The 22,312-nt window shown below is 36.4% G+C and overlaps 1 protein-coding gene across 14 annotated transcripts in view; it reads left to right on the top strand.

The window, feature by feature from the left end:
* Positions 1–22,312, top strand: part of ZMYND8 (zinc finger MYND-type containing 8) — a 76,862-nt gene that overhangs the window by 46,572 nt on the left and 7,978 nt on the right. For 12 of the 14 annotated variants that reach the window (XM_080404939.1, XM_080404940.1, XM_080404938.1 and 9 more), the window contains 15 exons: positions 36–254; positions 1,183–1,296; positions 3,017–3,109; positions 4,236–4,323; positions 4,969–5,024; positions 6,674–6,751; positions 7,609–7,724; positions 8,819–9,300; positions 11,472–11,612; positions 14,239–14,391; positions 15,254–15,757; positions 16,864–17,232; positions 19,322–19,512; positions 20,593–20,673; positions 21,694–21,772. In XM_080404939.1, coding sequence (XP_080261065.1) covers positions 36–254; positions 1,183–1,296; positions 3,017–3,109; positions 4,236–4,323; positions 4,969–5,024; positions 6,674–6,751; positions 7,609–7,724; positions 8,819–9,300; positions 11,472–11,612; positions 14,239–14,391; positions 15,254–15,757; positions 16,864–17,232; positions 19,322–19,512; positions 20,593–20,673; positions 21,694–21,772 — 2,764 coding nt within the window. The other 2 variants (XM_080404933.1, XM_080404937.1) reach the window with 2 other exon arrangements.

Raw genomic sequence — 22,312 nt, 5'->3', positions numbered from 1 at the left:
TGAAACCAAACCTGTTTTTCTTGCCTACATTTCAGTCAGAACTAAGACATGGTCCGTTTTACTATATGAAGCAGCCACTCACCACAGACCCTGTTGATGTTGTACCACAGGATGGACGGAATGATTTCTATTGCTGGGTTTGTCATCGGGAAGGCCAAGTCCTCTGCTGTGAACTCTGCCCTCGGGTTTATCATGCTAAGTGTCTGAAACTGACAGCGGAACCAGAGGGGGATTGGTTTTGCCCAGAATGTGAGGTTAGTTTGATACCAGGAGTGGATTTCATTCTTGTTTGTGAGATATAAGCAGCTTTTTTGTGTTTTGTAATGTTTCTGGTTTAGTCCTATATTACCTCTTGGTAGAGGTACCAGAAATAAATTTACGGAAGAGGAGGCATCCATTGCTGCTGCACCACTTTTTCTGTGTGCATACCCAGATTGTGTTTGCCTTCTTAGCACAAGTCTTCAACTTCCTTTGTGTTTCCATGTCTAGAGAAAGCACCATTTCAAAGAGTTATCTCTTTATCAGGCACCTCTAATTCTGGAAACATTCTGCAGTTTTGGCTAGTTTAACTTGTGCTTCTTCTAGTGGCCTGATCAGCTCTGCAGCAGTGCAGAAAAAAATGGCACTGTAGGGTCTACATAAACAAGTGGGTATTTTATTACTCTCTTTTTCTACAGGGCTGAGGAAGATTTTAATCATTCCTCTCTGGTGATTCCTGGGGGGAGAATATTTAGCATCAAAGTCTCTTTAATAAAAGCAAATTGGTTTATTGCATGGGGTTTTTTTTTCATCACTTTTTGCATTAGAACTCAGCTGGTCTTCTCACTGGTTCACGTTGCTGTGAACTCATGTTGTATTTGGGAACCTTATGTGTTCACATAGTCACTTTGCATGATCTTGAAGATGATGGATAATTTTCTGGTCTTTTCACTCTTTTTTTTTTTCCTTTTTTTTTTTTAATTTATTTATTTATTAACATACCTGGAACAAAACCCAAGTAAAACAAGCATCTGAAGTACTTATATTGCATCATCAGAAATGTTTTGTTTCTTATAAGGTAGTTATGATCTTCCGTTTGAATGCTAGAATGTTTCAGTGGAGAAGAATGCTAGAATGTTTCAGTGGAGAAGAATTTACCTAAAAATGTTTGCTGACAAAATGTTCTTTAATCTTAACTTACAGAAAATCACAGTTGCAGAATGCATAGAAACACAGAGTAAAGCTATGACAATGCTCACCATTGAACAGCTATCATATTTACTGAAGTTTGCACTACAGAAAATGAAACAGCCAGGGGTAAGGAAGATATTTTTTTTTCCCCTCCTTTTTTTTTTATGAGTTTATTTTTAATGCTTGGATCCTATGTTTGTCATAATCGTGGGGTTTGCTTCCTTTTGTGAATTATGAACCTAGTTTATTTCATCAGCTTGTGACAGCTTCTGTGCTGTCTGCCACCTGTCTAGTACGGATTACTTTAGGCTGTATAGACTGTTTTGGAATGCATTTAAAATGTGGTTTCTTGATATAACTTCTGGGTGTAGTGGAAGTACAATGTGGCTTTCCAGTGGGACATGGTGGTTTCCCATTCTCTGAAAGTGGACAGTGCTGTCTCTGAGGTGTAAGGGGAATGGGGAGATGCGATCTCTTACCAATACACTTACATGGACAGGAACCCTAGGCACAGACATGTTATATTATTGATTATAACCGTTGAAAACCTAGTTTTTATCTGTTAGTAGAAATTGTTCTTACCACAAAAGTTAGTTGTATCATATACTTCTAAAATGTTGAAATTTTCCTCAGTATGGTGAAAACCTGTGCCATTAACTTGCATGCAATGTGAGGCTGCTGTTCTATGAATTTTTATCACAGAGGTAAAACAGGTTTTCCTCCAACTTGTACCTATCTCTGTGTGTCTGTCTTGGACTCACTTCTCAGGATCACCATGCCTCAGCTATTCCAGTCACTCATTCTCACTTCTGTGTTTCAACAGTTCTGATCATTTGGTCCTCACCATGCAAACTTTGCCGAGTTTCCACATGTGTGAAGATAACAGTAAATCAAAACACAATTGTTATGAATTACCAAGGGTTGTCTTAATGCCTGTTGCCTTCTTGTTCCTGTACCTGTTAATAGGAGCAGGGAGAGTGTCTCTGTGCCTGCAGTGTTATAGTAAAATGTTGGGAAAACCAGATGTGTGGAATCATGGGCTCTCTGCAACTCTGATCTATGATAAGCATTTTAGCAGAACAATAGTGGCCTTTTCTAGGAAGGTTACTCTTAAGTATTGACAGATTTTGATTCTTGGAATCCTTTTACTCTGGAGGGATAAATACTATCCTATTAGATGGAGCCATTAGAAGCTTTAATGCTGCTTTTCAGTAGTGAAGTGTCTGTGCTTGTTTATATTGAATTGACAAAATGTTTTGAAAATGTGGCCAGAAAGCTAATGTTTAATGAATGCTATTGAGATATTTTGTCCTTTAGGCATTTTACTGAGAACCTGTTGTTTTGGTACCTGAGTATTTTAATTGGTTGCGTTCCAAGAACTGCAGTCCCTCCACATTAGCAGATACAATATAGAGTCCCACTGATAAAAGTTTGAATGTGTTTGCATTACCAAGCCACCATTGTTTTGAAAATTATGATTCTAAAGAGAGTCTGAAAAAGAGGTGAGTCTAGTGAATTGGAAATTTAGTGTCTTTATTCTGCTAAAAACTGTTTGAGCCTCATCTGATACTCCCCACAAAAATACCCTACTGTAAAAAACAGTATGTTTTACAAAATACCTAACTTTTGCAATTTGTTATTTCTAGCATGTGAAAAATCAGTTAAATGAGCCCTTTTAGTTCCTCTTGCTCTGCCAATACTTTATTACTTCACAACATTTAAATTTTAAAGAATTTTCTCTGACATCAGAGTTGGAAGTAGTATTAGAAAATGAATGAGTATTGTGTCATTGATGAAATGGTTTAGTATTAATAAGCAGTGTGATTTATTTTTTTTCTTCTAACAGACAGAGCCATTTCAAAAGCCAGTTTCACTGGATCAACACCCAGATTATGCAGAATATATCTTTCATCCAATGGACCTTTGTACATTAGAGAAGGTTTGTATGATGCTGAGGGCAGTTCCTTGATTTTGATTACTGTCAGTAAAATTTCTGGAGTGTTTGATGGGAGTGAGGGAGAGAGGTTGCTTGAAATTACCTTGATGCTTTTTTTGTTTGGTTGTTAAAAGTGCCAGTTCAGTTACAAAAACAATCATATGCCAACTGAACGAGTCCATTGTTTTGTCTGAACCAGTAACAAATGCTCAGGAAAAACAGTATAAAAAAGACAACTTTACACTGATGACTTCCTCCTGTATTAATTCATCTAATTTCAGGAATGATCCTGTGGAAAGACTTCATTAACCAAAGTTTGCATTTGATCATCATGTCTGTAAGCTGTTAATGGGTCACTGGTCCATTAGTTTGGGACCATTTGGCGTGTATCCAGTGGTCATTCCAGACTCATTTTATTGATCAGTCAACAAATACTGTAATCTCCATTGCACCTGAGGTGTAGAAGAAAAAAGAAAGTCAAGAGGTGGATAATAGGACTTTCATTCTCAGTTCAATAATAATTTAAAAGTTTCAAATCATGAAGAAGTTCCTCATTCTTTACTGCTTAATGAAGAGTGAAGCATTGCTGAGCTTTGTTCTGCTAGGACCTGATGAAAAGACAGCAAATTTTCGTTCTCCATGTTCTTACAGTGGAGGTTGATGTCTTTATGATATAAAAGTGTAACAAAACCATGCAACTGATTTTATCTAATCAAATTACTTTGCCTGGTGGGTAGACTGGAATATTAAACATACTGTTTTATCTATTATGACCAATGATGTTTTCTGGAAGCGATGTGCCAGTAGAAGAAATCAAGGACTCATTTTTCTGCAGAGACATGGAATGGAAAACTCTTTCAGGAAATTAACAATTTTTTTGGAAATGTTGAAGGTGCTGATCTAAATAATTCATTATTTAGAGTTAATTTAGACAGTTCATACATTTTCAGGGCAGTCAAAAGACACCCTGAATTTGGCAGATTCTTAAGTATTTAGAATCCTAAATCTTACAGCAAATAAGTAGTCAGTTTTATTAATTGTATGACTGTTAGGAAACAATGTTCAGGAAGAAGCTGTTACTTTTTACTCCTTTTTGTTTCTTGACACATTCTTAATTTTTTCTTTACAGAATGTTAAAAAGAAAATGTACGGTTGCACTGAAGCATTTTTGGCTGATGCCAAATGGATTTTGCACAACTGCATTATTTACAATGGAGGTAAGTATTAATATGTACTTATGTCCTCAAATATGAAACTTTGAAATACTTAAAATCATAGAGCAATTTGCAGACTTCTAGTTGGCAAATGCTGAAAATATCTTCCTGTTAATGACCATATCCTGTTAATGACCATACTAAACGCAACAATTTATATTTATTTCTTTTAACAATTGGCATACATAAAACTGTAGGACCAAATGCATCCTGTGTTGTCACTTGCTTGTTCCACCTTAAAATTTTTTTTCAAGTAAGTTAGAATCATAGCATGGTTTGGGTTGGAAGGGACCTTAAAGATCATCTGGTTCCAACCCCAAAGTTGCCTTAGTGTTTGGCGTTGTGCAGCGCTTTACAGGAGACCTACCTGAGGATGTCATATGGCATGTCCCTCAACGAAAGAATGTATCAGTGGTGGGCAGGCTACAATTGGCTTCAAAAAGGAACGTTTAAAGATTGGTATGATGTTACCTTGAGGAGTGCCTACTTTCTGCTTTTGCAAGGGTGAAGTTTATACATAGGTTTTACATCATCTCTTTTGATGTTCTCTTTTGTCTTCGGTGTTAAATTTTCAATCTAAACCCTGTTGATTTTATCATAATTCTAGCATGACAGTTTTCTGGTTAAAGCATTTTATTGTTTCCTCAGGAAATCACAAATTGACACAAACAGCAAAAGTCATCATCAAAATCTGTGAGCATGAGGTATGAGTGCCCTAATTAACTTAATTGTTCTCTGTTTTTAAAGTGTTCCATTTCAGTTATTCATGAGTGAAAGAGTATGTATTTTCTAATGTGTGTATTGCATAACTATAATTTTTGTAGGCTTTCTTATGTTTAGTTATGCATATCCATGGCCTACAGAATGATTTCTGGCAAGGGCATTGCTAATGTGTCTTTCATTAGAATATTCACCATCTCTAAGACTTGTGGGGCAGGGTGGGGAGGGAAGAGAAGAGAAGAAAGGAGCTATATGGATTCTGCACAAAGACACCTATCTTCTAAATTAATATTTGGAGCTGGAAGTAGAGACCCACATCTTCTGATTCATAGATGCATTTTTTGGTGGTTCTTTTGCTGTAACAATACGAAATTCCTCTGAATAAATGCAAAAAATGACTGCATGCATTCTTAACTGATCATCTGCACTGATTTTATTTCAGTGGTAATCCATAATGTTTAGTAGTACAAAAACTTGCTATTCTAAATGTAATATATTTGAACAAAGAAATGCTTTCTCTATCCCCAGGCTGATACAGCGATATCGATGATTCACATAAATTCTGAGAATGTAGCAGTTCTTAATAGAACAAAATTCATGTATAACCTGAGACTGGTGTCTTAACTAGTTTATATAATAATGACCATAAGGAGTAAATTATTTTTGGTTCTGCATGAATTACGAAATTAAATGCCCAATTGACATTATATTTTTGCCATTGGAAGAAATTATGATAAATAAGTCTTAACCACTGGAATAAATACAGCATCAAACAAAGGATGTATTTTTCTGACCGGAGTAAACGACAATGGCATACAATCTGAAGAGGGATGTAAAAACTGATAAATTAAGTGGAATGCATATGTTACAGGGGTAGAAAAAGACAGGTGTCTGTCCATAGCAAGTGACTCATAGAATTATTTAGTTGGGAAGGACCTTTAAGGTCGTTGAGTCCAACCGTAAACCCAGCACTGCCAAGTCCACTGCTAATCCATGTCCCTGGAGGTTTTAAACACCTCCAGGGATACTGACTCCACCACTTCCCTGAGCAGGCTGTTCCAAAGCTTGACAACCCTTTTGATGGGGAAATTTTTCCTGATACCCAGTCTAAACCTCCCTTGGTACAACCTGTGGCCGTTTCCTCTTGTCCTACTGCTTGTTACTTGGGAGAAGAGCCCGACACCCACCTTGCTACAACCTCCTTTCAGCTAGTTGTAGAGAGCAATAAGGTCTTGCCCCTGAGCCGCCTTTTCTCCAGTCCCGTTTCCTTCAGACATTCCTCATCAGGCTTGTGCTCCAGACCCTTCACTAGCTTTGTTGCCCTTCTCTGCGCTCACTCCAGCACCTCAATGTCCTCTTTGTAGTGAGTGGCCCAAAACTGGACACAGCGTTCGCAATGTGGCCTCACCGGCCAAGTACAGGGAGGTGATTACTTCTTCTGTCCTACTGGCCTACATGCTGTTTCAGATACAAGCCAGGATGCTCTTGGCCTTTTTGGTCACCTGGGAAATGTGGATTTATGACTACAAATTTGTGGAAAAATAATGCTAGCAAACTAGACAGACTAACATAATACTACCGATCATACTTTGGACTCTAAAGTCTCCAGTAACGGTTTGCTTTTTCTTTTCAGATGAATGAAATTGAAGTATGTCCGGAATGTTATTTAGCTGCTTGCCAAAAACGAGAAAATTGGTTTTGTGAGCCTTGTGTAAGTTAAAGGATTATGGTAGTCTAACTAGTACATTAAACTAGCAGTTCTCATTTAACTGTTGCTTGCTATCCCCCCATTGTTTTAAACCTCGGGGGGTTACTGAGTCAGGAAAAGCTGCTGTAGTTTACCAAGTAGCCCTTTATGGAGTCAAGACTGTATCAAAGGCGTTTAGCTGTAAAGTTGCATGTTTTCACAAAAGGATTGATTCAGTCAGAAATAACTGCAAATGGTGTCAGCAACCAGTTCACAAGTTCTTTATCCTCAAATATAAGTTACCTGCTCCTGGGTCGTCTGTGCTTGCATGTGGTACTTGCACTCAGGGTAAGATTTCTGAAATGTGAATGTCTCTTTCTGCAGGTATGAATCTGAGTCTTGATTTTTCTGTTGTGACCTATTAATAGGTTGTCTGTTTTCTCTTTTTGTTTAATACTGCAACAAACTGGGGAAGACTCCTTGAGCTTCTTAAGTAGAAATGTATAATCCATTAAGTTCTCTCTTTGACTTAGAGATTTTGAAAGATTGGACCTTGCTGAACTTACATTATGCTACATATTTGGTGGGGACAAATGAAAAAGAAATAAATAAAAAAAAGGTGCAATTATGACATGTTTAATTGAGATACTTAAGAGTTGGATTTTTTAAAAATAATTTTATTATTTTGTCCTTTCAAGATCTATTATGTATATATCAAGTATATAGTAAAATGGAATCCTGTATTTGGCAAGTGCTTTGTGCATGTTGGATCTTTATTGAATCTAAGTAATACATACAAATAAAAAAAAAATCATGTTGTTTATTGGATTTGAAGGTAATATTCTTATATTTCTTACTGTGTATTTTGCCTCTTCCTCTAGAGCAATCCCCACCCTTTGGTCTGGGCTAAACTCAAAGGCTTTCCATTCTGGCCTGCTAAAGCACTGAGGGATAAAGACGGGCAAGTTGATGCCCGTTTCTTTGGCCAACATGACAGGTGGGAATTTAACCAAAGGATGTCTTTGGTTGCACTTGCAAAATACTTGTTGTACTTTTGTGCTCTTGGGAGTTTTTGGGTCCTGTCTTTTGAATCTTGACCCTAATAAACTGTGTAATACTTTAGCACATACAGTTTTAGTTTCTTACATGGTGTTTGTAGAATGTAAGTCATGTGTTTGTAGGATTAATACATATATTATCTCAGTGAGTATGCCAGTTAATTCCTGTGTCTGGTTTTGTGCTGCAGAGAGCTGTAGTTCTTAAAGGTGGAAGAGGCCAATAAAATTGTTAATGTTGTCTGAACACTATGGGAATAAACACACAACTGTAGATTAAAAAAAAAAATAGAGAAAATATAATCAGTGTTGAAAATGCCAGTTTTGCTCTGAAAAGGAGTTTAGTTTTCTGTGTTTGTAAACCCTCTGCTTACATGAAGAAAGCCATCCATGATGAATACGAGTTGATTTGTCATGAATTGAAAATATAATTATATACAGTTACAAAACCAGGTATTGTAAAAAAAACCCAACTGTACAGGGCCATGAAATAATTTAGTTAAAGTTCCTTCCAAGTTAGTTTAGAGTCTGCCTCATTTCATGATAAATAAAATCTGTCCAACGCTTGTTGATAGAACTTTTCCTGGCATTGGAGAGTTTGATCAACCTGACATGGGGTGTAAAATGTTTTGAAGGATGTGTTTGTGAAGTCTTTTTTTTTTCCTGACCTGCTTTTTATATTTCTCTGCTAACTATGACAGATAGAATGTTTAGCAATGGTTGTCTTACAGTTACATAGACTATTCTAATTAGGGAATATTTTGCCATATTTGACTAGTGTTTATTCATGTTTTATGTGTTACTGGGTAGAGTGAAATAAACTAGTCATAATCTAAGACATGCAATTTACTTACTTACCAAAACTAAGCACTGAACTATTAAAATAAGAAGGTAGAGATGGTCCTTTGGAATGATCTGAGGTGTGCGTATCTTTATGCTTAGGCCAAAATAGTTAGTATGTGCACAAAAGTTGCTAATGTCAGTCCCCGGTGTGAAATGTAGTTATATTACCTTTATTTTTCTGTTTTATATATAGGGCCTGGGTTCCAATAAATAATTGCTACCTCATGTCTAAAGAAATTCCTTTTTCTGTGAAAAAGACTAAAAGCATCTTCAATAGTGCAATGCAAGAAATGGAGGTTTATGTTGATAACATTCGTAGAAAATTTGGAGTATTTAATTACGCACCTTTCCGGACACCATATACTCCCAACAATCAATACCAAATGTTATTAGACCCTACAAACCCAACTGCTGGAACTGCAAAGACAGACAAACAAGAGAAAATCAAACTGAACTTTGATATGACAGCTTCACCCAAGATTCTAATGAGCAAGTCCATGCTGAGCAGTAGTACTGGTCGTAGGATTTCCTTGACAGATATGCCACGGTCACCAATGAGTACAAACTCATCAGTTCACACTGGATCTGATGTTGAACAGGATGCAGAGAAAAAAGCAACTTCCAGTCATTTTAGTGCCAGTGAAGAATCCATGGACTTTATTGAGAAAAATACAGGTAAAAAAAAAAGGGGGGGTACAGGACTTTGCATTTGGTTAATGCACTAGTTTTATTTCATGTAATTTTTAAAGACAGACTGTATTATGACTCATTTTATGAAGAAATTTTAGGAAAAAAAATGGATTTAACTTTTGATTCGAAGAAATTACAGTCCTTTCTGTCACATTGAGAAGGAAAAAATAATCATGAAAACTAACCAAACCCCTTCAGTTCAAATAGCAGGATAGTTGTAACTATCAAAATGGATGTAGAGTGGAAATAAATACAAAAAGTGTTAGAATTGTCTTGGTTAAGGAGGTATTCTGTTTAAAATTTGATAGCCCTTTTTCAAGGCAATGAGCTTAAATTTATAGTGTTCCCAGCTGAGTAGCTAAAATACAATAAAACTACAGTTCCATAGGCAGAGTGGATAAAGAGAAAAAGGAGTGTGGAATACAGACTTCTCAGACTTGTGATGCAGTCAGACACTAGCTAATTTTGTGGCACTCAGGCGAACTATCTTAATCCATAACTAAAAGTATGTTGCTGCCTGAAAAAAAATGATGCAGTATATTAATCAGTGTGGTTTAAAACTTTGCGTTTGGTTGTAGAAAACTGAATCAGTATGTTCTGTTGCAGTTTTTAGATAAAATGCCATTTGTTTATTTATTAATTATAGTCTTATTCTTTCTAGCCAATAAAGGCTAGGCTGTGGGTACAAAAGTGTCTTGTGATATGATCCATCTTAAGAAATTGATGGCTAAGTAACTTAATGAATTTAATTATATGAAAATGCTTGGATTTTTCAATAGAGTAATGATTTGTTTTCTACATACAGTATGTATATATGTGTGTACAGCTTTTATACATAAAGTGAAGCTAACGGGTACTGTTTTGTGTCTTAAAATACAGAGCTTTTATTATACCATATTATTATTTCTTTATAGTAGTGGAGATAATCATGGAAAGTCACATTAAACCTATTTTGTCAGATTAAGAAAAGATGACGTCAGATGTTATCCTATTACTCTGAATTCTTGATTATCATAGCAGTTCTGGGGAATTTTTCTAACTTTTCCTCATGCCTTACTGTCCTCTATCCTAGTGCATAGAAATGCTCAATTGAACTTAACAGCAGTTAAACTAGAATATTCAGTTTCCCACCTGGCATTTCTACCTGTATATTGTAACGATTGCTAACTTTTGTAATGTTTACTTTATGTATAAATTTAGCTGGAATCTTGTGTGTTTCAATTCAAATGTAAATGAAATTGCTGTAAAAAAATAATTCAGGTAGTATCACTGCGCTATCCTTAGACAAGAATGTTCTTATTTGCATGCCTCAGTTGTGTATTTTGAGTGATGTGTAAAAGAGAACTTGGAAAGTTACAGAAACAGTAGATACTGCTACCGTTTAGGAATCTGAGAATATATAGACGATCCTGGATGTACTGAGGAAGAAAAAGTATCCAGTAGTGAGTTTAGGATGACACTTTCAGAGCATTAAGCTGAGATTTAAAAGACAAAAGTTAGTTTCTTGCTGAAAAAAATGACTTTTTGTTGTTGTTAGGTAATGGCCTGCAGATGCTTCCCTTTCTGGACTGTTTAGCAGTTTCTAGGTTTGCTTTTGAAACATTATTTCGTGGAGATTTTAAAGGCTCAGAGCACAGAATTTTGCTTAAACTCTGTATAAATTAGAATATTCTGTTACCTTATCAGATACATTTGGCCACTGATATCTAGATTAAACTTACTGTGATTTGTACTCTTAATTCTCTGTTAAAGTAGCTAGCAAATGGGGTAGATAGGGTTTTCTGTGTTTACTTACATACATGAATTAAAATAGACAGCAATTTAGAGTGTCAGAATTTGTTAAATCTAGAATAACCAAATCTGAAAGCCAGAAACTTTCTGTCACTGCAAACAGAGTTGTTTTGAGGGTAAGCAGACATTTGGACCAACTGTATAGCTGAAAGAAAATTATTTTCCTTACAGTTTCTTTTTCTTTATTAAATTAAAATCAAAGTGGTAGTTGCAACTTGTAGTGGAGGTGTAACATACTGTTGAAATTTTTTTTCAAAAAAATCTTTTCCCTGCCTGTGTAGGTTTACAAGCTGTTTTTTCCCAGTGAATATGGCTTTATTGTGATTATTTTAAAATCTGTCCTTATTGATTTTGTGCTTTTTCAGCTTCTCCAGCACCAACAAGAACGGGTCAAGCGGGGAGCTTGTCAGGCAGTCCCAAACCTTTTTCTCCTCAAGCATCAACGCCAATTTCTGCTAAGCAAGAGAGAACTTCCACTCCAGGAAGCATTCTGAATCTTAACCTTGGTTAGTCTTGACCTTTGAAAACCTAATACTGTTAGAGCTGAACAAATTAGAGTGGTGTCAATGCACAGTAATATGAACGAGCTGGCTTGTATGTGGCTTTAAATGAACAAAGGGCTTTGAGAGGCACGTGTGTAATTATTGTTTCATCAAATAGGCTGTCCTTTTTTTGTTTTATAAATGCAAGTTCCTGTTACTGTTTCTTCTTGTTGATAAGAGGAAGCAGTTAAAGGATGGTGGGTTTTTTTTAGCTGAACTGTATAAACGAATGTTTCTAAACACTAGGTAAGTTTCTACAGGTTGTAATTCCATGAACATTGCTGCTCCCTCAGTCTCTTGAGTGTATCAGTGGCAAGGTGTTCTCATGGTCTTTAGGATTTAGGATCTACTAGGGCTTCTTCTCTCTTGCTGCCTTCACATTACCTCCTCACTGACCATCCCTCTCTAGGGATGTCTTGAAACTCCATAGAAGTAAATTCTGGGATTGTGGAATTTTGAAAGATGCAGTAATTAAGTACTAAGTGGACAAAATAGTTCTGAAAGCCAGATGGATGTAAATCAAGTTTCCTCAGTCCTACTTTGTTCTGTGAGTATTCTGATTCAGTTCTAGCTACTTTTTACCTCCACCATGATATTACATGGAGATACGGGATTCTGCCCCTTGGTGTTAGTCAAATACTTCGGGAAGGCTTGAGCTCAAATGTTGAATTCATGTGTTCGGTGAAACAGATATTCTGATTCTGGATGCAAGCTCACAACTGTTTTTGTCAGCATGTTAATCTATCTGTGTGGACATACCATAGGTTAATTTCTGCTGCACTGTAGCTGTCTGTAGTCCTACCTGAGGTGACAATGCATTTGGAAAAACATTTAAGAAATATGTAGTGCTGCAGTTGTTTGAGCCACAGATGGGACACATCACTGGAGCATAGAATACTTTGAATAAATAGTGTGGATCTGATGCTATGGTCCCTGAGCAATACCGTAAAAGAACAGGTAGTACGCTTTCGAGTAGAATATCGGTTATTTTTTTCAGCTATAGGGGATTTTCCTTTGCTAAATAAACTCTTTGGTGATAGGAAAGGAAATGGCAATCCTTCTTCATGTAATAGTGTCAGTGGTGCCAGACATAGATTAATCTGTGAATCCTGTGGTTTTCAGATATGACTTGCTGTGTCACATTGTCATACATAATGTGGACAGGATTTCTCTCAGAAAAAACAAAAGTGAAAGTCCAGAAAACAAAGACATTTATGTACCTTGAGTAGAGTACTAGAAGGCACTCTATAATAATACCCCAATTCAGCAATAAGGAAGGGAGAATAATGGAAATGAGCCATCTGTTGTTGCCAGCAGACTAGCTAAATTGAACAATGGAGGTGTCAGTGACCAAGCTATACACAGACTGCTTGGGAAAAAAAGACGTATTCCTGACAGTATAGGACCTGTCCTTGTACAACAGAGGCAGAAAAGGTAGAACAAGTTTGGCTAAGTAAGGAGTGAAAATTTTCAGATTGGTAATGAGAGAAAGTAAAGACTTTGGAGATAAGAATGGGAAGATTTCTCCAGGATGGGCTTGTCTGCCCTTCCGCTCTGTTTTCTTTGTATTAACACTGACATTAATGAGGCAGATTGGAAATCCTCATCAGGGAGACCTCCTTGTAAGTTAGAGTAATTTGGTTTGCAAGACTTCTTTCATATATTAGGATGGTGGGTTCCCTGGGGAGGTATTACAATGTCTCATCTTCATCTTCCTCCGTTCTTCATTTTTCTTTTGTTTGCATCCTGCCATGTAGTTGACTAAGGCTATGAATCAAATTCTGTACTAAGGGTGATATAACTCTTACTGCTGGGGAATTAGTGTGGATTGGGTGACATAGCACAGGAAGAAAAAAAAATCTCATTTAGTAAATGTTTCCAATACAAAGAACAAATATTTCAAAAGTACTTAGGTGACTTCAAACCTTCTTCTTTGCCTCAAAATTTACTTTGCACTGAAAGTGAAAGAGTTTGTGTTATGTTTAGTCTCTTCCAGTATGAATATGTGACATGAGGAGTGTGAAATTCAGTATTTCTTTTATGACCATTTCTGTGGGATCAGAAGGGACAATTGAATGTTACTTAGACTGAATTTGTGTGTGCTGTAATGCATATCTATAAGCCAGGGTGATCAAATTATAGCCTGTGTATTTGGCTTGTGAGATCACACCACACAAGTTGCTGCCTCTCTCTCTCTCGGAAGAAATGAGGAACTGCTATTATAGCAGTAAACAAAATCTGCATGAATACTGTGAAAATGTTACTACTAGTAGCAAATAACAGTAGTAGCTTATTAGAAGTGCTGTCAGACAGCTTACAGACCTGAACGATGCATTCTTGATAATTTCACATTGATGGAGAAAATGTCCACATAATTGATGCATGCATTTTGCATATGAAATATGAGCTATCAGAGAGAAAGATTCCATTGTTTGTAGTGAAATAATTTTAGAATAATTATTTAGCCCATAATTATAAAAGAAGTGAAACATGCTTTAGATTGTCTGCATTGTTACTCAGTAAAATTTGTCTTATTTGAATAGTGATCTCTTTGTAAAATATTTTTCTTGGTTCATTTTTCTTTTTCTAGATCGTAGCAAAGCTGAGATGGATCTGAAAGAGTTGAGTGAGTCAGTCCAACAGCAGACCACTCCTGTGCAACTCATTTCACCAAAACGCCAGATACGTAGTAGGTTCCAGCTGAATCTTGACAAGACAATAGAGAGTTGTAAAGCACAACTAGGTAAGTGTATGTTAGGAATACAGTGGACATCGGAAGGATACACTTGAGGAAATTCTGAATTTGAGTTTAAAAGAAGTTTTCAAATAGTAAAACCTTCAATACTTATGCATTAAAACGAGAGTAGAGGATATTGGAAGTCTTTGAGACAACTAGAACGCACTGAACTAGTTTAATTTAAAATACAGTGAGACCTACCATTTAAATTTTTTGTCAAAAAGCTTTCATCTTTAAATCTGTTTTTGTACCATTTTGATGTAGATAGTATGACAGATTTATAGTCTTTACTATTTGCATTGTTAATTGAAAAATTTAAGAATTGTACCTAACTTGTCAGTTGCACAAATTTCTGTATCCAACCACGCAGGAGCGGAATGCTGTCAGAAGCATTAGCGTTGTCTAGCACTTAATTAAAGACATTCTAGACACTAAAAAAATTAAGAGAGTTTCCTGCAAAACTTACACAGTCTAAAATTGATTCTGGAAACACACTTGTAAGTAACTTTAATCAGGTGAATAGTGTTACTGATTTTAAGGTGGTTTCTCGTGGATAAAAATAATTCCTCTTTGTATTTGCCAGCACTAGGTCCTGAGTTAACAAAACAGCTTGCAGGTAGTGGGGAAAAAAGCAGTGAAAGGAGGGCCATTGAATGAAATAAAAATATGAAGTGGAATATGTGGAAGAGAATTCTTACACATTCTGGTATTGAGATAGGGCACTATGGGAACTGTTTATAGCTTAAGGGACTGACAGTTAAGATAATGGTATGTATACACTTTGTTCCAGTATATTGAGTATTTTTTCTTGTGATAATGTCAGTCAGTCTCATGTCAGCATGGAATGTACTTTCCTCCCCACAATTAGGAATAAATGAAATATCTGAAGCTGTTTATACTGCAGTAGAACACAGTGACTCTGAAGATTCTGAAAAATCTGACACCAGTGACAGTGAATATAGCGATGAGGATCAGAAATCAAAGAATGATCAAGATGATGGAGACGACAAAGAAGGTACAAGAAGTGACAAAGAATCATTGAGCTTGAAAAAAAAACCTAAGACCCCAGCACAGAATGAAGACAAGGAGGAACTTAAAAGCACAAGTCCAGAAGTAGAGAAAATAGATGACCCAGTCAAAGAAAAGGCAATTACAGACACTGAAAAAGAATTTTCTGAAAAGGGAAAAAGTTTACAGCATACAGGAAAAGAAAAGCTGAAAGGTAAAGATGAAACAGACTCTCCAACTGTGCATCTGGGACTGGACTCTGATTCTGAGAGTGAACTTGTCATCGATCTAGGAGATGATCATTGTGGCCGTGAAGGAAGGAAAAGCAAGAAAGAGTCTAAAGAACCTCCTCCAAAACAAGATGGTAGGATGAAATTCTTTCCTTCCTTTTCTCTTCTGTTCTGGAGGGCTGTTATCAAAGACAGAGTTGTTACCTATATTTTTGCATTAAGATAAAAGTATTTGTGCTAAAGCAATTTTTAGGAACGATTTTTCATCTTTGTGACTATGAAAAAAGTATTTAGTGCCCATTATAGTTCTGGTTTAAATAAAATATGTTTCACTGAGTTTCCTTTCAGCAGCGTAGAACTCTGAATATCCATAATGTTTGTTCTGTGACAAATGTAGAATTTATTTTGCAATTTTTATGACTTTTGGTTGAATCTTTACATTTTCATAGGCCTTCCAAAACTGCAGGTAATTCTAAGTGAAATTAAAAGTGGATTTCAATATTTCTGTAGAGAGAGACGTATATGAATATATTCTAGACATTATTTGTGTCCTGTCCATGATTCCAAGGCCCCTGCCTTTGTTCATGGCTATGAGATATTAAAATGCTTTGGTCCAGAAAAGAGATCCGGTGCATGCAGATCTGAAGATCTTTGCCCCTTTCTAGAAACCTGTCACTGCAGCAGCCTTCTCTTCCAGACCTTTTTTTTTCCTCTGGCCACAGCCTTGGAGGAAACATCCAGTTCCCAAATTGATCTGATAGGTGGAAGTCAACTATAAACTCTGGAAGATTTTCCCATAAACATAGATAAATGTATATTTGGTTATCAGTGCCGGTTCACCTTTGTTTATAATTTTTTAGTATGCTATTTCTTCAGTTACTGTCCAGTCGTTCCTTTTGAGTGGATTTTTGTCCTGAAAGAAATTGGAATGACAGGTGTGAATGGTACCCAGAAACATCCCAACAAATGCTAACTTCACATATATCTTCTGAAGGGGGTCAGGCTGGGTTTTTCTGGGTTTTGCACTTTTTATTGTGTTTTGCTTAACGACTGGTGCTTCTGAATTGCCACCAACTTTACCTAGACTGAAACGAGTTTACTTGTAGAGTATCAATTGCCTTTTGAGGAAGATAATTCAAAGTAGGCTGGAAGGTACATACAGTTCTTCCAAAAATCAGGTGGAAAATTATGAATCAGATGTGTTGGTGAAAAGCTGGTGTTACATTTTATGTTTGTTTAGTTGTAGGTAAAACTCCGCCTTCCTCCAGTGCAAGCACCCAGTCTCTACCAGAAACTCCAGTACTTACCCGCTCTGCAGCCCAGACTCCACCAGCTGGTGTGACAGCAACTACTAGTGCTTCTTCTACTGTCAGTGCTCCATCCGCAGCCACTGGAAGCCCTGTGAAAAAGCAGAGGCCTCTGCTGCCGAAGGAAACCGCACCTGCTGTGCAGCGTGTAGTGTGGAATTCTTCAAATAAATTCCAGACGTCTTCTCAGAAATGGCACATGCAGAAGGTGCAGAGGCAGCAGCAGCAGAGCCAGCAGTCTCAGTCACAGCAACCTCAGTCCTCTCAAGGGACAAGATACCAGACAAGACAAGCAGTTAAAGGTATACACTTTCTAACTCAATGTGCCTGTGATGCCATAATTCCCCAGTAGTGATCTGTGCTCCAAGGCTGCCCAACCAGGAGTTCTTCCATATAAACAAAATCTCAAAAGTATGGTTCTACTCTGATAAGTGACTTTAAAATACAAGAACTTACTCACCATACCTGCTCTTTCTGGTGTGTATTTAGAGTCGTGTCTCCTTATTTTAATGACAAAAAGTTTGTGTGTGTTTCTGTGTAAATATTTTTGCCATTCTTAGCCACCACAGATTTGGGAGAATGAACTGAATTATTTTCTGGATTATATGATAAAATTGTTAAGCATTCCACTTGCATGACTACCCCTATCACCTCAGTATTTACAAACCGGATCCAGTTTTGTCTGACAAGAAGCTGATCTGCACAGTTTTTCATAGCGTGTACTTTGGCAGCAGTCAAATTACCCAGGCTACATTTTTCTTTGAAATCCCTGTTGCTTAACTCTTAACAAGACTTTGATGCTAGTTTCATGTGCAAACAACCATGGCGTTTTAGAATGTTTTCACAACCGTTTTCTTACCATCCATTTGCCAGAGGTTTGCTAGTAGTAGGCACATGGTAATGTAAGCCCATGCTTCTATTGCTTCACTTCACAGAACAGCAACTTCATGTAAATCTAGCTTCATTTGTAATTGCAAGTTAATAAACTGAACTGTTTAACGGGGTGCCTGATGAACAGATATTCTCCATTCTGCTAACACTGCTGGCAAGCCAGTAATTTCATTCAGAAGAAAGTTTCAGGTAATGGGTCATATATAAATGTTTACCAGAGGCACATTTCTCTGGTCCCAGACGGCTTTTGTGACTGACATTTAAGAAGTGTTGAAGAAGCAGTAGCTTTCTACTTGTAGACTGCACAAATGCGACACAGAAATACTGAGTGAGAAAGAAAAATAATTGTGAAACTTGAAGTCTTATTTTTAATAGAATCATACTTTAATAGAAGAGCTTAATAATATGGGCTGAACTTTAAATGTTCAGCCTATGTGTGTGTTTTATCAGCATGTTTACTATTAAGCACATCATAGCAATGTTCCATCTTAAATACTGTATTCTAGAAATACATAAGATGAAAACTATAAAATCTATAGATTTCTCATATACTGAATTGGCATAAACAAAAACACAGTACATAGATAACTGTTATATTTCAGCAATTTCTGTTTTCAGGATATTGACAATGAAGACATCTTTTATAATATGAATCATTAAAAATAGATTGAAGAGTATTGCCTTTAATTTTTTTTTTAAATATTAAGGTAGATAAGTCATTAGGGATGAAAAATTGAGGGTCTTTGCATTTTGATTTGTACTCTCAATTTTTAATCACCCACTGTTTAAGATCCTTTGAAATATTGACCGAAGATGAGAAAACTTACCCTCTTTGAGTTAACACTGTGAATAAGTTCTTTGCTTTAATGAGTTAATCTAATGTTGCATTTCTTGCTCTGCAGCCAACCAAAGGTTAATGTTGATCTGGATAGATGTGTATTAAACAATTGCAACACTAATAATAATCAGTAGCATTAAGAACAAGAAAAATGGGAATAACACCAGGAAGTATTCTAACTAGGCTTTCTTCAACAACGGCTCACTAAACCGTGTTTCAAAGCAGAAAGAAAAGAAACTCAATGATACGTTTCAAAATGATGGCAAATGAAAATGTCAAAGTCTAACTTACGCTCATATGTATGATGCTAGTTGGGAGTTCTCCGGATTGAGAGGTTAGGAAGCGAACTCCTAGGAAGTGGGATGGAGAAGTCTCAGATGGGAGGAACAGAGAGCTGAGGGTGACTTGTGCATTGGCCAGTCTAAAACAATACGTTTCAAAGAAATATTTGCTTCATTACCTTTAAGCCTTACAATTATGTGCAAGTTCAGTGGCTGAGCACTTTATAACTAATTGATTAAATGGCACCATTGTATAAATAATGTAAGTCTGTGAAATGGTTAAGTGCACATATTTCAGTTAGACATTAAAGTCAGAAGTTTGCCAATTGGTTTTCAGAATTGTTTAACGTGATTGATCTGCTGTATGTTCTCTTTTCTTAGCTGTGCAGCAAAAAGAGATCACCCAGAGCACTTCCACATCCACTATAACCTTGGTTACAAGTACTCAACCTATTTCTATGGTTACCAGTTCTGGATCTGCGAGTACACTTTCTTCCTCAGTTAATACAGACTTGCCAATTGCAACAGCTTCTGCTGATGTGGCTGCAGATATTGCTAAATACACTAGCAAAGTAAGTTCTTCAGCAGGGTTTTCTTGAAATTTTGATTTTGAAGTGAACTTTCACATTTTTGACATTTCAGATTCTGAAATAACTTTTATTTTCAGGTTGCCATATGTTGCAAATTCATTCTGCTAGGTAGGAGCAGCTAGATTTGGTGAGAGCGCAGAGCCGTCTTTTCAGACCTGGCTGAATAGTGCCACTGCCATCCCCAGAGTGCGTGTCCAACAGGCTGCAGCTCCCAGACACTTTAGACCCTTCTCATGTTTCCCCTTTGCTGCTTCTTATTTACGTTTCATTGCGTTTTGGACCATTTTCTGTTTTTTCCTAAAGGTGTAGATATCCCCATAGCATCGTATTTACAGTAAACATTAATATTTCTTCATCTGTGTCCAATAATACATATACAAAAATGCACTTTTGTTTTAAAACACTGTATAGATTCATCAGTTGGTAGCTTGTCGTAAGTGTGTATTCATCTATTAAAACTGAAGCTAAGTCGTTAAAGGGAAGATGTGGTGTAATACTTCTATCATAATTGTGTCAGTGAAGGATGGGACAGCAGCTTTTCATCTGCTCTCTTAGATCTTTAAATAAAAATATTAACGTGAATATTGTATAAGGAAATAAAGTTGAGTACCCAGGCATTAAAAAGCATCAGAATTAATCTCAACTGTCAGCTTCCAGTATTCTCACTCAACCATATGGTCTTGGTGGGAATTTTTTGGGGGTTTGTTTTTTTTGTTGCATGGAGTTTTTTCCCCAAACTCATGTGTTTTGTGGTTTTGTTTTGGTTTGGTTTTGTGTTTTGTTTTGTTCGTAAATTACATCAATGGCTTTTTATTGGAAAACTAGAAGGTCAAGCAGTTTACCAGTTCAGGACACTTAAAAACCAGAGTCCTGATGAAAAGTGTTATAGTCTACCTTTTAAATAATTCTCTAAAAACAGACCCAGATAAATATATTTGAGAGATATAGGGCATTGTTGATAGTAATGTAAGTTCATGTTAGAGTACCTGAAAGGAAGTGAAAGTGGGTATCTCTTCAAAATACGTATCAAAGAAATATTTTTTTTTCCATTTTGTCTTTCAGATGATGGATGCCATCAAAGGAACAATGACTGAAATATATAATGATCTTTCAAAAAATACTACTGGAAGTACAATAGCTGAGGTTAGTGTGAGATTAAAAAAACAAAACACTGCATGTGTTTTAACTTTACTATGTAACTATACGTAAAAAGTGTTATATATTGAGACTGTCTAGAGATCCTAATTTCTGTGCTGTTTTAGAAGCAACGGTTAGAGTGGTGGAGAAAAACACTGAAAAAGTACCAGATGGGCTCTAGAAGATAAGCAGCAAGCCATAAAGGCCAGATCCTTAAAGCTTCTGTTGAGGATTTAATATTGTCACACTGTTTAAAATCAGAAATTAAGTCTTATTTTGAAAATATCTTTTTTTAAAATAGGCATTTGTCCATTAGAGGAAGACATTTTTAATTTCCTCCTAGTGCAGTAGCTTATTCCACTTACGGGATTATGACCATAATTGTGAATGCTTCTTGAAAATACTTTAATACTTTTTGAATTTGTTACGGAATGCTAGACATTGCTTTTTGTCTCCAAAGATAGCACTTAGTATCTTTTAAGTGTCTCCTTTAAACTTTGAAAAAGCAGATTAAGCAGTGTAAACTAAGCATGAATGTGAACAAATAAAGCTCAGAGTTAAAATTTTTTAAGTAAAGATTTCTTTGCTTGTTTTAACCAAAACTAGGAAGCCACAATTTTGAGCAACGACATTTGTATTCCTAATCCACACTGAATTAAGAATTTTCTTTCCTAAACCTCATCTAGCTAAAAAGAAAATAAATGCAAACAAAACTGAGGAATAGGTTTTTTATTCCAGTCAGAGAAGTCTGAGACTCAACTAATTTTAGAGGAAGCAAGATCAAGTTCAATAGAAGTGCTTCTTGTTTTCAAACAATCCTGTACCTTTTATGATAATAAAATAATATATAGAATACTTCAGACTTTGGTTTGGGGTTTACTATGGTCTTGTCCTCATGTTTGTGTGAAGGAGCCTTGATGTAAGTTGATGATCAGGTTCTTTGCTTTGGGCATGTTTTTCTGGATAATAATTACATATTATACATTCCACCCTGTTTATTATTACTGTTATGTTTTTGATATTTAGATTCGGCGTTTGAGGATTGAGATAGAAAAACTCCAATGGTTACATCAACAGGAGCTGTCAGAAATGAAGCATAACCTAGGTATGAAAACAGCAGTCCAAAGCAGTGTGTCAGGTTTTGTCCCAAACAGAAAATCCAAATGCTTGCAGTGCGTATTACCCTCATCGTGTGATGCTGCACATTGCCCAAGTGAAAGACAGAAAACCTTGTTCAAATGTGCTGCGCTGATGTTAGCGGACACCTTCTGAGTATGTGCCCAGAGTTAATCTGCACACACCAAACAACAGGTGTTCAGCCCTCTGAGACAGATTTAGGCTAAAGAGAGCTTTTGATAGCACAGAACAACTCTTGATTTTTATGCATCATTGGATAATCCCTCCTCATGAGATATTTTATGCTGATTATTTCATACCAATTCTCATATGAACCAGATTCTGTTAATACAGCCCCTGGGGAACCTGCTTCCTCTGCTGTCTTTGTAGATTGTAGCTGACATTTTGGTTCAGATCAGCTGTGGGTGTACAGGGTTATTTATGGGAAGTGAATAGACAACCTTGGCTCAGTCTTTGTGCCAGACTGTCCGTGAAGTAAAGTCAAAACACTACCTTAAACAGATAAAAG

The sequence above is a fragment of the Falco punctatus genome, assembly GCF_963210335.1.
Source record: "Falco punctatus genome assembly, chromosome: 10".
Classification (NCBI taxonomy): domain Eukaryota; kingdom Metazoa; phylum Chordata; class Aves; order Falconiformes; family Falconidae; genus Falco; species Falco punctatus.
This window is presented reverse-complemented; position numbering and strand designations above follow the sequence as displayed.